This window comes from Triticum urartu, chromosome 2A (assembly GCF_056163025.1).
Source record: "Triticum urartu cultivar PI428250 chromosome 2A, HENAU_Tu73, whole genome shotgun sequence".
Classification (NCBI taxonomy): Eukaryota; Viridiplantae; Streptophyta; class Magnoliopsida; order Poales; family Poaceae; genus Triticum; species Triticum urartu.
The window spans coordinates 15,067,368-15,084,131 of record NC_141874.1 but is presented as its reverse complement, the minus strand read 5'-3'; the positions used below and the strand labels follow the sequence as shown (position 1 = coordinate 15,084,131).

General features: G+C 44.0%; 1 protein-coding gene across 2 annotated transcripts; it reads right to left on the bottom strand.

Moving 5' to 3' along the window:
* Positions 1 to 4,485: 4,485 nt before the first annotated feature.
* LOC125535070 (disease resistance protein RGA5) lies at positions 4,486 to 16,412 on the bottom strand. Of its 2 annotated transcripts, none has more exons than XM_048698125.2 (10): positions 16,199 to 16,412; positions 15,402 to 16,106; positions 7,691 to 9,850; positions 7,289 to 7,379; positions 6,594 to 6,752; positions 6,249 to 6,504; positions 5,923 to 6,151; positions 5,689 to 5,839; positions 5,306 to 5,533; positions 4,486 to 5,123 (listed from the first exon to the last, which is right to left on the bottom strand). In XM_048698125.2, exons 1-10 carry the CDS (start codon positions 16,240 to 16,242, stop codon positions 4,743 to 4,745), a joined length of 4,404 nt encoding a protein of 1,467 aa, XP_048554082.2. In that variant the 5' UTR covers positions 16,243 to 16,412; the 3' UTR covers positions 4,486 to 4,742. The 2 variants fall into 2 exon arrangements, with proteins under 2 accessions (XP_048554082.2, XP_048554083.2); XM_048698126.2 differs by having other exon boundaries at positions 6,594 to 6,728; positions 16,199 to 16,411.
* Between the last annotated feature and the right edge of the window lie 352 nt (positions 16,413 to 16,764).

Genomic DNA, 16,764 nt, shown 5'->3' with positions numbered 1-16,764 from the left:
AACAACCAATCTGAAGGTTCGGATCGCGTCTCCTGTCTCCTCCGTGCCCGCGCCGCCCGTTGGTGATCTGCCGCCATGTCGATCCCGCCAACCCTCCCTGCCGATGTCGCGCCTGTCTATGGCCCCATTCCCGTCGGCGGCGCGACTCCTCCCTTCCCTCCGCCGCTGCCGCCGCTATCGCTGGCAGTGGTAGGCATGGTGGGTTTGCACCTCCATGGCCAACCACCGCAACCGAACGGAGGAGGAAGTAGGCACTCGCAACCCCGCCGCAGTCTTCCCCGGGCATCGCCACCACCCCGCCGCCGTCCCCGTCCATCACGACCACCCACCGGAGCCATCGTAGCTTCAACTCCGTGCCTATAATACATCAGCTATTGGAGTTGGACCTATGGGGCCTTAGCATGACGTTTTCCTGATTGTCTACTGCAACAAGTTTTGCCTGGCTCCGGTGAGGGTGGGGTGATGACAGCAGCGCGCCTTCGGCTCGTTTCAGTGCTTGCAATCGTCGCAAGGTAGTATACGAATCTGGATATAATTTTTATTATTTCTGGTGTTCGTTGTACTACCATGGTTGAAGATGAATAGATCAGATGTTTTCTTGAAAAAAGTGGAGTTGGACCTTGTTGGTGATCTAAAAACCACCTTTTTGGTGATGTAAAATTTACATCAAGACGTATTTGGGTTCTATTTTACATCACCTATTGGAGATGCTCTAACACCTACACTCCATGGTCCATGCTGATCCGACGTCGACTGCTGCTAGTCGCCTACAACCAATCTATTACATTAAATATCACATATTTTCCACATTTATGAAAAAACACAAATATAGTTAGATAAATCTTCTGCTACAGAGTGTGCACCTTCAGAGTTGCATAGTCAATTGCAGAAAGTACTTCCTCCTTTCTTTTGCAGAAAGTCACGAAAACCCGGACACATCTCTGTGACAATTGTAAAAGTTTCACATGGAGGGCACCCACCTTCCACCTTTCCAAAGTAATAAGAAACTCTTCATCTCAGTTAGTTGAGAAAAAACATGGCATATGCTATGTTGACCGCTAATAAGGTGTACAATATACATGTTAGGTCATAGCATCTTGCCTACTAGCTAGAGCATGTTCACAAATTATACATGCTGAGCTCTGGCCGTCGATTATTTATTATGGCAAGTTACCAAGTGGGGGACATATAACATGATTGGTGCATCTACGTTGGCTTCGTGTTCATGACGTTGTACTTTCGAGAGAAAAAAATTGCAGGGGATTGTACTTAGACTAGCCACAATGAAGAGTAACTTAGACTAGTAATATGCATATGTTGCTAGTCTATATTACTACCTCCTCAGTGAAGAGTAACATATGTGTGGTATTATGCAAGACTTCATTTATTATGCTATAGACTCATCTTATCTTGGTATGTGTGATGCTACCCATACTATTAGTAACTAGTAGCTATATTATCACGTATCTCTCTTTCTTCATTTATTATTTGCCACATCATATACTTTGTCTAGATGTGTGTGATGTTACCATCTATGTTACTCCCATTATGGATAGTCTTACGAAATTTGCATAAGCTGTAATCCCAAAGTCAAACTCAACAAGGCCTCCTTGGAGCGTACATGATTTATATGGTGTCTGATATTCATCCTGTTTTCTTGATCTCTTTACAGAATTTATAGCAAGACTTGTACAAGTATCCTCTATACTCCCTCCAAAAGTAGTAGAAGAAGAAACATTTTTGAAAATATTCGGGAACTGGTTGATGGGGATTAATCAAAGTTTAAAATAGCAGGCTATGGCAAATAACTTTCAGCCTCAAAACATGCTAAACCGACACTATAGCGCCGCTAAATGGTGCTACATGCAGCTAAAACCGCTAAATTGTACATAAGCACCGTTTAGTGTGACCTTGCTAAGAGCGGTGTCCCATCCAACTGGCCATCTGAGCACACACAACACAATGGTAGGCAGAGAGCCTTGCAGGCGTCCCTCAAACGCGTGAGGCGGGACCAGGCCAATAGTATAACATGCAACATTTTTTTTTCGAAAAGGAGGGTTTCCCCGGCCTCTGCATCAGAGCGATGCATACGGCCATCTTATTAACCAAATAACAAAAAGTGTCAATAAGGTTCCACAGTCTCCAGCTAAAAAAGAAAAAGATAAATGCAGCTCACACAAGAGCGATGGACGGCTAGATACACAAACTAGCCCGAAAAAGATGCCACAACCGGCTGGCTAACAATAGATAGGTAAACTAATTGCCTATCCTATTACATGACCGCCATCCAAACCGGTTGAAGATATCCCGAGCTACCATCTCCCAACGGATAGATTCAGTAACCAAATGCTCCCTGGCCTCCATCGGAGTGAGTAGCGACCACGAACGGATCAATGCCGTAGCTCGGAAAATAACCTGCAAAAAATGAATCCGTGATATTCTGTTAAAAACCAAATCATTTTTGCAATCCAGATAGTCCATAACAAAGCGCAAACTCCAACCCGAATATGTCTTGCTAAAACAGGCTCAACCCCATTAAGCCATGTCCCAAATAAAGTATTGACCGAAGTCGGCGGAGTAATATTAAAAGCAATATGGACCGTCCGCCAAAGAACTTTGGCCAACGGGCAATCAAAGAATAAATGTGTAATCGTCTCATCCCGATCACAGAAACTACACCTAGTAGGTCCTGTCCAATTGCATTTAATCAAGTTGTCCTTTGTTAAAATAACTTGTTTATGAACAAACCACATAAACACTTTAATTTTTAAAGGCACTTTGACAGCCCAAACATACTTGGAAGTTGGAATAGCAGTCGAATTAATAACATCAAGATACATTGATTTAACTGTAAATACTCCAGAACTAGTCAACTTCCAACGCAATATATCGGGTTGGTGAGAAAGTTGAACCTCCATCAGTCTCCTAACTAGATGGAGCCATTCTTCCCAACGATTGCCCGCTAGCGACCTTCGAAACTGAATATTAAGGGGGACTGATTGGAAAACCGTTGCAACAAACACATCACGTCGTTGAGCAATCCGATATAACGACGGATATTGAATGGCTAAAGGTGATTCACCAAGCCAAGTATCCTCCCAGAAACGTGTACTTGTACCGTTTCCAATAACAAATCTCGTCCTATTGAACATAGATTGCTTGACTTTCATTAGTCCTTTCCAGAAAGGCGAATCAGTCGGCCTGACTGCGACCTGGGACAATGTTTTAGTTTGGAGGTACTTGTTGCGGAGGATCTGCGCCCACATGGCCTCAGTCCCGGAAGACAGCTTCCACAACCACTTACTAAGAAGACATCTGTTCTTAACTTCAAGATTTTCAATACCAAGACCCCCTTGGTCTCTCGGTCTACGGATGATGTCCCATTTAGCAAGCCGGTATTTTCTTTTAAGCTCATCACCCTGCCAAAAGAAACGCGACCGATAAAAGTTCAGTCGTTTCCTAACACCAACTGGGACCTCAAAGAAAGATAAGAGAAACATAGGCATACTCGTGAGCACCGAATTAATCAAAATCAAACGGCCTCCGTATGACATGAGCTTACCCTTCCAACAGCTCAATTTTTTCTCAAAGCGATCCTCAATGCACTTCCATTCTCTGTTTGTTAGCCTACGATGGTGAATCGGAATACCAAGGTAAGAGAAGGGTAAACTCCCCAACTCGCACCCAAACAATTGCCTATAAGACTCCTGGTCGTCTTTGGCTCTACCAAAGCAGAACAATTCGCTCTTATAACATGCAACATTTTTGGCACCGATAAAGGCGTCTGCTCCTTCCATCTTTCCTCAGTGATTGTTCTTGCTTAATTAGCTGCTTCCTCCGTTTCATGATGTAGTGCATATATAATTTTTTTAAAATAAACCTCACCAACTTTGACCAAGTTTGTGAAAAAAACATTTACGTCTAGATTACCAAACATATATCATTAGATTCATCATAAGACATAATTTCATATTTTAAATATTTGCTATTGTAGATATAAACAGTTTTCTCTATGAACTTAATCAAAGTTGACTTTTAAAAATCTATACATACTACATTATGAAATGGATGGAGTACATTTTTGTAGGGTGGATATCAACTAAATCAAGGATGCTTGCGGAGGGGCAGAAAATAATATATAGTTTCAATCGTTCCTTAAGATGTGGCACACCAATTAGGCTTTGTTTGATAGCTACCTGTTCCGTGCAACTAAGCGATGATGTGATCGATGGTTTTCTCTGCGATGGAGCAGGGCTTGGCTCATGAGACTTGCATCGATATGATCCTGCACTCTTGCGTGGGCACCGTGAACCCATGCGACGAGGAAGAGAGGGACCTCTTTCACGCCCTGGCGAAGGTCACGATAGGGGATGGGAACAAGGCGAGCTTTTGGGAATCCGCCAGGCTAAACTGGCTTAGGCCCAAGCAGATTGCACAATTAATATTTGACATTTTCAGAAACAAGAGCTGGGGTTTAAGCAAGGCTATCCAGAATGACGCTTGGGTACATCAAATTCAGTTCACAAATGGCCTAACAGTGCACACATCTAGGAGTTCATCTCACAGTGGACTATGGTGGCACAAGTGCATCTTCAAGACGATGAACACGACATCATCGAAGAAGATACAATTAAAGAGACCTCAAAACAACACCCTTTCGCAAAAAACTACTCAATAATTATCTGAATTTACCAATACGGCTCTTTACCACCTGAGCTATTTTCGGTTCTTGGTGGAGGATTCTACTGGTCCAATGTGACATAAGCGATTCGCAGCTTCACCTCATTCACCATGGCCGTCTTGAACAATTCTTCATAATCGATCACAAGATCTTGGCTGACGCCGGTGCTCTGCACAAGGAGCAAGTCGCCGCACCGCATGTATGGTGGCGCCGCCTCCTGCGCTCGCAGAGTCACGCCCACGTGACGGCTGTAGAACGGCGGGATGGTCCCTTGGCTTGGCCGCACACTGTACTTGTTCTCGTCGATCAATATGTTGAATGCGATGAAGCCACCTGTCTTGTTGGTTAGCTGCAGGCAGCACGACGCCTCCTTCCTTAGCTCAAAGAGGAACCGCAGCACCGTGGGCGGATCCACCGACATAATGTTAGTGTTGCAGCTTCTCTGCAAGGAAAAAAAAAGAGGTTGATTCGTGCAGCCAAATCATAAATAAAAAAATATCATTGCACAGGTACATATTCAACAGAAATTTGACAGGCCAAAAATATTGAAACAGAGGATTGCAAACATTAATTGAAGAAAAATACAGGGGCACCCATGTCTTCCCAGTGGTCAAGCAAACGTACCTGGAAAGTGAGATCTTTTGGCAGATCAGAAGCTAGTGACATTTTCTCAATCTTAGCTTCTAGTTCCGCAAGTTCATGGACGATGTCCCTGATAGATGGCCTTTCGTTTCTGTCCCTGGCCACACACCTTAGTGCAATCTCCACAGTTGTACTCACTCGGAGGATATCTATTTCGTGCGAGGAATATCCAGGCTTTTCCTGCAACCTTCTCGTCCAGTTTTCAGTTACCTGCATACAAAATTGTCACAGAAAACTCCCTTAGAAAGATAATGCTCAGGTCTGTAAAATGTGAAAGAGATGTATGTATGTCCACGGTATAAACAGATAATTTGTACTAAAACCACGACACTTATTTTGCAACGGAGGGAGTAGATTTCTCTTACATGCTCAATGAAGTCTTTGGGAGACTTTTCAGCACGACAGAAGTAGCCCATATTACCGGCCATCATTTTTATAATCACCACTCCCAAACTGAATACGTCAAACTTCTTCGATACAAAGCCACGTTCTACATATTCCGGGGGCATGTACCCGCTGCATGATATCAGAAATATAAGACTATGTGGTTATTGCAGGACACACATATAAATCCAGCTTAATACATGTGTCAAACTTACTGTGTCCCATTGACAATCTCTCTTTTATGTGCTAATGTTGAAAAAACAAGTTTGGACAAACCAAGATCCGCAATTTTAGGTGTCATGCTCTTATCCAGCAAAATATTGGCTGGCTTTATGTCTAGATGGAAAATAGGCTTCTCCTGCGCGCTGTGAAGGTAATTTAAGCCCTCACAAGTCCCTCTGATGATTTTATAACATATGGGCCAATCAAGTTCACAAGATTCTTCTGCAATTACAAGTAAACACAGCAGCGTATTTGTCAGATATATGATGCTGAATCATTCATATACCTTGGATCCAGGTCATGGAAGAGGTTTAATTACCTGTAATATGTTTATCGAGGCTTCCGCCCTGCATATATTCGAAGCAGAGCACCCGCTCCATGATTTTCACGAAGACAAGTTCCCCATTATGATTCACCTGTCTGCTCCGAGTCTCGTAGCAGTAGCCAATGAGCCGCACAACGTTTTGGTGGCGTACCTTATGAAGGTCAAGGAACTCGCTGTGGAACTGCTTATCATCGAGTCCCTGCAATTGATGGAGCTTCTTCACAGCAATCTCTTCCCCTTGATAGGTCGCCTGATAAAATCAACCACTTGTCATGGTACAGATCTTGATTGTAAATGTGAGAAGCATTGACAGAAAATACAATGATTAGTCGATCATACCCTGTAAACATCTCCGTAACCACCGCTGCCGACTTTCCTATAATCTGCAAAGTTGTTTGTGATATCTTCGATCTCATGGAGTTTAAAATTCATGCTGATGTAGCCTTTCCACAGGCTATTCTGACGTTCTTCTTCCTGAGAAAGAGAGAAATATTCCACCTAAGAGGAGAGAATATGTTCAACATCCACAATGATCATTCTTAATCCACTTTTTGGCTCTCCAGCTAGCTCCCAGGTAAATGTGGAATCTATGATAGCTAGCTCCATGATTCCAAAATTCAAATACGCAAATTAAAAGCAAGCCTGTTTTTTTTTCAATCTTAGTTTCTTTACCCAGTCATAAAAATCAAAATGGAGCACATACGTATGACTAAATCACAAAAGCTAAATGAATTTTGGGGTAGTTTTGGATCACATGCCCTGAATTTAGGTATATGATGCAGCATACGTTCATTTCAATGTACGTCATCTAATACCCTAAAATCACTGAATTTGGTGATATTTTGAAAGTTATGTACTATATTTGAATGTCATATCTGTTCGTATATCAAAAAAGTAAAACTTGCAGAAAACATGATCAGATATGGTGTGAGAAAATCATGCGCATTTAAAATCATGGAATTTGAGCGATGTTTTCAGAGGTATGTACTATCTATGTCTTATCTACCATGTTCCCTTACAAAACAAAATCATACCTTGTTAGCTTCTCCAACGGCACCGCCACGAAGTTCCCGGTTCCCTGACAAACCTTGCACCATATTTGCAGTTTCCTTGGTATTTCTCCTCCTGGTGAGAAAATATGGATGTTTTACATGGGATAAATTTTATGCATATACATCTAGCTAGAGCAAGCTTTAAACATATATGACCAATTTAGTCGATCTTTTCCTTGACCTTTGTTACTTGAGCAATGGACTTTGCACAAATCACACCCATGTAAAAGAGTGCAACGTAAGTTGCAAAATAAAGTTGAAAGTTTGTGATGATCTATGTTTAGCTATTACTGTGTGAGGCAGAAGAGTGTAATGGAAGATCTCTAAGTTCAACAACAAAGAGAAAGTATGAAATAATGGACAGAACAGGACAAAGAACCGTACCGTTGAATGAACTGATAGTTGCCACCGGACTCTTGTTTCGGAATTACAGGTTGTTCACTTTTTATACTGCTTGATGCATCTTTCTCTCGGATCACATGTTGTTTTTGTGCCGGACCATACCCTTGCTCAAGCATAGATGCTCTTTTTATACTGACCTTACTACGTTTCTCACTGACGGACTTCATGAATGCAGATTCTGCAGCTTGAATATCATGTTCTTCCGCACCCGTGGCTACCCCAGTTATTCCAGAAATTTCCTGGACGCTTGACAGGTTCTCAATGCCGCTGAGCAAACTGCCACCGGCATTTTGTTTTATATCTTCCTCAGATTCTTGTTTCGGAATTGCAGGTTGTTCACTTTTTACACTGCTTGATGCATCTTCCTCTCTCTGTTTTTCTGCCGGATCACACTCTTCCTCAACCATATCTGCTCTTTTTACACTGACTTTACTACAGAGCTTGCTAACAGCTTTCATAAATGCAGATTTTGCAGCCTGAAAATCATGCTCATCGGCACCAGGGGCTGCGCCAATTATCCAAGAAATTTCCTGGACGTTTGACAGGTTCTCAATGCCGCTAAGCAAAGGCACATACTGTTTTCCTCTGCGAACATTGAAACCTAGCTTGATTCTCTGAAGATTGGGCATTGCTCCTTCCTGAAACATCAGGCGCAGTTCACCACACCTGAACTCAAAATACACGAGAGCAGAAAATGCTCCTGATGCGAAGCCGATTAGTTCTGTAGTTCCTCCCTGGACGTGCAATGAGAGAAGAGTGAGGGATGGCAATCCTTTCATGTTACCGATATCATTCCTTAGCAGTTCTCTGACGACAACTTTCAGAATGCAGAGGTTAGTTAGCTGTCCAATCCACTTGGGGATTCTGCAAATGGGTGGCAATAGCTCCATTGTGTTCAGTGAATCGGGAGAACTGCTCCAATCATCCAATAAAGTGGCAGCACTAGGAGGATTCAGGGTATCATTTGTGAGGACACCAGTCACATCAGGCAGTTCTGTCCCACCTCCTAGACGGAGATGCAACAAGTTTCGAAGATGAACAATATCCGATGGAATGGCTGCTACTTTTGCATTTATTTCAAGTGTTTCCAAGTGTTTCAGACGCTGCATCTGCTCTGGAAGATGCACGGTGCTGTTGCATGTCGCCTGCAAATATCTCAACAGAAGCAATCCAGAGATACACTCCAGGTCCACACCTGTGCTTGGTTGATCAGCCCAAATATGGAGAATCAGTACTCGAAGAAGCTTAAACTCTGATATGGAAGGCAAGCAGCTCATCAGTCCAGTATAAGCAAGAGATCGCATTTGCGACAGTCCGATACGTGCTGGTGTAGTTGCATATGTTGCACTGCCGAACTGGAGGGACAGACGGCTAACCATGTTAGAAAACCGTACCGCCCTTTGAGAATAATCTATTACAGTGACAAAATTCTCTTCTCTGGACTTGGATGTAATGATATCATGTACCATGTGATGCACCGCATAGTACACAACATCATTGCCATAGTCTACGTCTATATGTTGGATCATGCCCATACTAACAAGCATATCAAAATAGCTCCCGGCAATTTCCATTTTTCCTTTCTCTGCTGGTGCACTGATGAGACCTTCAGCAACCCATTGCTTCGTTATATCTTCCTTCAAGATAACATAGTTCTCTGGGTATACACTAAGATGCAACAGACATGTCTGAACACAACTGGGAAGCCTATTGTAGCAAAAAATCAGTACTTCTTTCAGTATCTCGTCAGAAGTTGTATTTGTTAGAAAACTTTTTTGTATTTGCTCCCAGTTCTCTACTGTATTTGCTTCTCCATGGCTTGCTAGAACACTGGATATGCTGATAATTGCCTGTGGTAAACCAGCACATCTTCTTATAATCTCATCTGACACTTCATCTACTTGTCGAGAGTGTTGTTCTCCAGAGCCAAACACTGCACTGGTGAACAACTCTTTTGAGTGACTCTCGCTAAGATGTTCCATCTTAAGCATGTACTTGGACTGATAACTGCAACATGCAAGAGCAACATCCTCAATTTCTGTTGTTGTTATTATCCTGCTGCCATCGTTACCCTTTGGGAAAGCACGGGCTGCAACATCCCATACTGATGTATCCCATAAGTCATCAATTATAATGAAGTACCTGATAAACAAAGTATATAGTATAATTAAACGTAAGTGGAATACCACAAATACTCCTAAAACAAGCACACAGTTATTTCAGTGCTACACTCATAAGTTCAAGTACCTAACCTTACACATCAGGTCAGTGCCACCCTTGCATACCCATAACACTTTCATGCAAATAAAAGGCAAAATTAATGGATACGTGCCATCGAATAAAGAATAAAAAGAGATTGTCCAACATCCTATTAACTGGCTTTGTGTTGTTTCACAGATTGCTGACTGCAACTAATGTAGGAGTGCCATCATGGGTATCAGCTCTGAAACCAACAAACCAATTAACAGCAAAACGCTGGGCGCCCGCTGGCTTATGCCACGTAGCACGAGTAGCCAATCAAAAGGTCAGTTAACTGATTAAAAATACTAAAAAGAAGCTCAATTATTGCTCCACTGCGGTGCGTTCATCTCGGCTAGCTCTACCTTTGTTAGTCCACGTGTGGTGCACTGGTTGGGCCGGTGGCTAAAAAGAGAAAAGTCCCGGTTTGACATGAAAGTGCTAATAGGACTGATGCTAAGACAAGTACGCACATCTCCCTCTCAGGAGGCACGCCATGGCACACCCCAGGCCCTAGTGAGTCACCAATCCACGCAAGCTCAAGATGACGGGACAGTCAAGAACAGAAGATCACCGGATCATCCACACACCAGTCAGCAAAGAAGGAAAAACACATAGACAAATCAATGCACTGTTGTGTCACTGGGGCATTGATGACAACACCAGAAAATAGACAGACACGCTGACCCACATGACACAACAAATGTTTATTTTAATAATTCAATGGTTATAACATGGTACTTATATAAATAAATAATTGTTGTTCAACATTGGATTTAGAGTTTTAAACATGGGTTCTAGGATACAAACTCACACTAGGGCAAAAACATAACACACGAGATAGATTGGACAGAAACTATTTTCGTGACCTCCTTGTCTTATTGCTCTATATATAGCCTGATTACAATCAACCCCGCATCCAACACAATATGTAAACGAGTCCAACTTGACGCGACCCAAATTCAACCTTGTATGTGAAAGAAAATTTACTTCACAAATAGACTAACATGCAAACAAGAACTATAATATTTTAGCTAGTAACGACAAAAAAAGTGTGCATATATATAAGTTGTTTGGGGCACCTAGCATTTAATAGCTCGCATGTCCACCCATTTGTATTTATTGATTTGAATAGAATTAAAACACATATTGATTGGTGGAGAGAGAATGACAGAATAAAAAGGAAACATATATACTATGTACGCACAATGTGACTCGTCGGCTTTTGGATTTTTTCTACGCACAGATGAATAAATGTATACATAAAAGTTGATACCATTCTGAGATATTCATGACAAAATATTTTTATTATCTATATCAACAAATTGTGTGCAAACTCCAAATAATATAAATACCCATGGTATATATACCTACTAATGAAATTATGTACATACACGGATACGTATATATCCAATGATTTATTCTAGGTTTTTAGGTATTAAAGAAATTATATACATAGCGGATATGTATATACCTACTAACAAAATTATGTACATACGTGGGTATACATATACCTACGAACGAAATTATATACATACCTCTGCAAAAGAAGAAATTATGTACATACGCGGGTATGCGTATACCTACCAAAGAAATTATGTACATATGCGAGTATGCATATACCCCTAACGAAATTATGTACATACGCGGGTATGCATATACCAACTAACAAAATTATGTATATATGCGCATGCCTTGAAAAAAGATACATATACGGGTATGTGTATGTGTATACCCAATTAGATGGTGGGTATGTGTATACCTACTGCTGAAGTTACGTAACATACATGTGTATTTTATATACGTAGTGATTTATTCTACGAATCAATAAGTGGTATATAAGGAGGTAATAAATGTTGATTTTTATTCACTATGGTATTTTAATCACCTTCCTTTTCTATGATGTGACATGCATGCATGGGACAGTTAAAGAATTAAAGGCTGCCAAATTAATTAGTAATTAAATCATTTACATTTGTTTCCAAATCTGTCGCTAAACACGATCCAACGATGGATAGGCAAGGTACCCAGACACCAAGGTGTCCCAAACCGGCGTCATATATATATATATATATATATATATATATATATATATATATATATATATATATATATATATATATATAAGTACCAAGTTTCATGAAAATACACAAAAAGACAAATACATATACCAAAGCGGGCTTTTTTTGTTGTTGTTTTGTGCCACAATGTTTTTTGTCGCCTACAAGTTCATCATATCATTTAATAAAAATCCTGAACATGTTTGTTTTCACAGAACTTTTTTGAGTTTTTTAGAACTTTAAAATGTGTTTTACCCTTTTCAAATTATAAGGTTGGGACCTCAAACTTCGCACTCAGCAGTCGCCCTTTTATTCACGCAATGCAAAGAATGAGATCAAGACAGAAAATTCATACTCTCTAGTATAGATTTACCTAGGGCTTGGTCCTCCTCACCCCATGCATCTGTGCTCTAACCAGCTCCAATTTTCCCATAAATTTCTTGGATCAAACCAAATCTATCCCCCCTACAAACTGATCCTGATACACCACCTCGCAAGTGAAATAGAGCAATTGCACCTTGCACTATTTGAATGGGAGACAAAGTTATGACGACACAGAGGGGGAGGAGGGACAGTATGGCGCTACCACCACAAACTCCATTAGAGCATCTCCAGCCGCGGCCCCAACAGCCCCCCCGGCGACTTTTTACGCGCCGGCGCCGAAAAAACGCCCCAGTCGCGCCCTCAAGACGTCGAAATCCGCCGGCTTGGCCCGTTTTTGGGCCCGACGATCGCAGGCCAAACCTGGCGCACTGGGGGGGGGGGGGGGGGCGAGGGGGGCGCTCGGGGGCTCCGGCACAAGGGAAAAGCATGCCTGGCCCACACTGCCAGGCGAAAAGTCAAGCCAACCGGCCAGATTCGCCCCCCACCCCCCGCGCACTCGGCCGCCACACTGCCGATCCCGGCGCCGCCCACCACCCACCACCACTAGATAGGTCATTCCCCGCCGGAAAAGAGAGGACGTTTCGCCGCGGCAGGCTTTCCACCACCGTCGGAGCGATTTTCCGGCATTCCGGCCGCTCAGGGCGGTGTACCGGCGGTGTGCGCCCACCACGCCTGTAAGGTGTTCGGCGATTTGCCTGCTCGGCGATGGACTCGGACGATGAGAAGGCGCTCGCCGTGCTGCTGGAGGAGGAAGCCGAAGCCGACGTCCAGGAAGAGGAGCATCTCATGGTCCTCGCCGTCCTCGCCGGCCTGCTCGCGAGCAATGAAAAGCCGCGGCAAGGTGGCTCGGCGCCGGGGTGGATGAAAGCAAAGAACCGGCATCGTTTGGAAGGCTACTGCATGCTCTACTCTGACTACTTCGCCAACGCTCCACTGCATGGCGACAAAGTATTTCGGCGCCGTTATCGGATGAGCCGAAAGTTTTTCCTCAGGATTGTGAATTCCATCTGTGAGTTCGACAGCTACTTCAAGTGCAAGTAGGATTGCACCGGCAAACTTGGATTCACCTCAATTCAGAAGTGCACGACAGCGATGAGGATGCTTGCATATGGAGCTCCTAGTGATTCACTCGACGACTATGGGCGCATGACCGAGTCCACGACCATTGAGTGTTTATACAAGTTCTGCTGGGCAGTAGTGGCAGTGTTTGGACCGCAATACTTGCAAACACCCAATGCGAAAGACACTGCTCAGATCCTAGCACATAATGCAGCAAGAGGATTTCCTAGGATGCTTGGAAGCATCGACTGCATGCATTAGAAGAACTTCCCATTTGCTTGGGATGTACAAAGGCGCCAAAGGCGGTTGCAGTGTGGTACTTGAGGCGGTGGCCACACAGGACCTCTGGATTTGGCACTCCTTCTTTGGTATGCCAGGAACTCACAATGACATCAACATGCTGTAGTGCTCCCCTATCTTTGCCAAGCTTGTTGAAGGTCATTCTTGTCCGGTGAACTTCAAGGTCAATGGGCGGCAATACAACAAGGGGTACTACCTAGCTGATGGCATCTATCCGAGATGGTCTACATTTGTGAAGACTATCTCAAACATGTGCCAGGAGGCAAGAAGTCCCACTTTGCCAAGGTGCAGGAGGCTTGCAGGAAGGATGTCTAACGGGCATTCGGTGTGCTTCAATCTCGATTTGCTGTTGTCCCGTACCCTGCTCAGACCTGGTCGAAAGATCAAATGTGGGAGATCATGACTTGCTGTGTCATCTTGCACAACATGATCATCGAGAGCGAGCAGGAAGAGCCAGTGTTTGACACTGAACCATACTACAGGCAGGGTCCCCTAGCCGAAGTTGATCACCAGCTACCGGCAATCTGGGCTGCCTACCTCAATATGCGTCAGGAGATCCGAGACCCACAGGTGCATCAACAACTGCAGCAGGATCTGGTGGAGCACCTATGAAGGATCAAGAGCGACGCCTAGCTCGACGTGTGATGAAATATGAGTTTTTATTTCTTCAACTATATAATTTGTATTGAATTATTTGTTGTTGTACTATTTGTTGAGCTATTTGATTTTTATTGATTTGCTGTGATGAATATGTGACACAAAAACCACGCCGAATATGGGCCGATTCACGCCGATATCGGATGATTTTTTGCCGAAAGTGGGCCGAAAGGCGGCCAGGAATGGGCCGATATCGGCGCCTGGGGGCGACGGCTGGATGCCCAACCGCTCCCAGAGCCGATTCTATCGCCGGCTCTCCTTCAGGCGGCGATTTTTATGTCTCCTCGGGGGCCAATGGCTGGAGACGCTCTTACTATTTGTGTGTGTGTGTGTGGTGGGGATTCGGGACTCAGGATCTCCTCATCCTCATCACATTCTGAATCCCCACGACATTTTCTTTGATGATGAGGGAGGGGGCCAGGGGCTTTACGTAATCAAGCACGGGGTGGTCTCTAGGGGCAAGAGAGGAGGGTCTTCACAAGAGGAAAATGCCGTTTTTGCAGGTTGTACTTTTTATCTTTTTTTGTGGGAAATATACTTTTTTATCAAGGTGCAGACTTTGGATTGTCACTTCTCCACCCTAGTAATTTTCTCCTCCACACTTAGACTGCTATGTTGCAGAATGAACTTTGTAAGCCTTTTGGCTGAGTGCATTTCTATAGTCAGAGGCAAGGTATTCTGTTTGCACTTGGTGTGACAGCAAGACCCACCAAAACCTTATTTGAGTGAAAATGGTGCACCAAATAAGCATTTAGAAAATATTTTGTTTGCAGGGATTTAGAAAATACTTCATTGGTCAAGATTCAAACACCTTATAATTATCTAAGAAATGGCTGCATCTAGCGTGGGTGTAGAAAACCACTCCCCACTCAAGTAGTCTTGTCTGAATGATGAAATTTTTATATACATTTCTCAAGTACATTTTTTTTCTTGAATATGCACGAGTGTGCATATCATACATATTAAAAAAAAAAGGTGCTCAACAGCTCAAGTACCTTTTATGCTTTAGATGCTCGTTGATGTCATGAATGAGCTCGTGCACCTCATTAGCGTCGGGTGGTTGGTCCGGACGAACTTGTGCGAGTATGCTCCTCAGGATCCTCCTCATGTCAGGTTTCTTGGCGGTCCGCACGAAAGCCCGGCAGCGGAAGTGGTGCCCGGGTTTGTGCTCACGCCATAGCTCTTTGGCAACCGTGGTCTTGCCGATTCCTCCAACACCAACAACGGATAGCACCTTGAGCTGCTCGTCCCGGTCGATCAGATTTTTGCGGAGCGTTTCGAAGGCGCCACCATTGGCGTGAAGGCCGACGAGTAGATCTGGCTTCCGGCCGCCGTCGCCGACCACCATTGGGATCGCTAAGACAGCTGCACGGCTGCGGACGCTCTCAAGCTTGTATCTGTCGTACCGCCCATTGGCCTCCTTCACGCGTGGCTTGAATATTCTTGACATCTTGTCGATCCAATCTGCATCGGCGTCGACACAGTTGACCATTTCATAGGATAGTTCGCGCGCCTCATTCATCCAGATCCTCGCTGCATGACGGGGGTCCTGTGGCTTGGAGAGCTTCAGCAGACGGGATACAAGTTTCCGGATCTCATCCATGAGTTCGGAATCCTTGAGCGCATCCAGCTTCCCGGGAAGGGAGCCCAGGGCGCCCATAGACGCGCTAATCGGAGGCAGCAGATCCATATCGATCTCTCTGCAACAGAAACACAAGAGCGAGCACCAAATTAACTAACAAGAAGGCCAAATCCCGGACCAGAGGAAAGAGGAAACACGAAAAATCCTCACCCGTCTGACTGCCAGACGACGCCACCGGGCTCGGGCTCAGCCATTTCCTTAGGCTTCTCGTCCAGCCCGACGCTAGAGATCTGCGCCGAGCGCTTGAACTCTGCAGTAAGCTAAGCAGGCTCAGCTGCGCCCGTGACCAGCGTTAGGGTCTTGTTCTCCTCGTGTGGACTCTGCTGTCACGGCATCTCGAACCGCAACCCCAAAAATCCTCCCGCATCCGTCTACGGACAGTTGATAGGTCTGTGGACACAGATATGGAAGGCAGTCATCCAACGCTAGCCGCTTACATTTTCACAACAACTAAAATCAACCGGACAAAATTCATGGAAACAAATCTGGTTTTCATAAAACACGGCCTGATTTCATATAAACACACCGGATTTCATATAAACAAGATGGGTTTCATTACGTTTACATCAAACGGTGTTAGTCCGTCTCTAGAGGTATAATAATACCTAATCTAAATCGCCGCCCACGGATCCCTTTGTCTTCCTCATGTCCGGCAACCCGATCACCGAGCTAACGGGCTGCCGGGAGCCCCGGAGGTATATGCTTCAGCGCAAAGG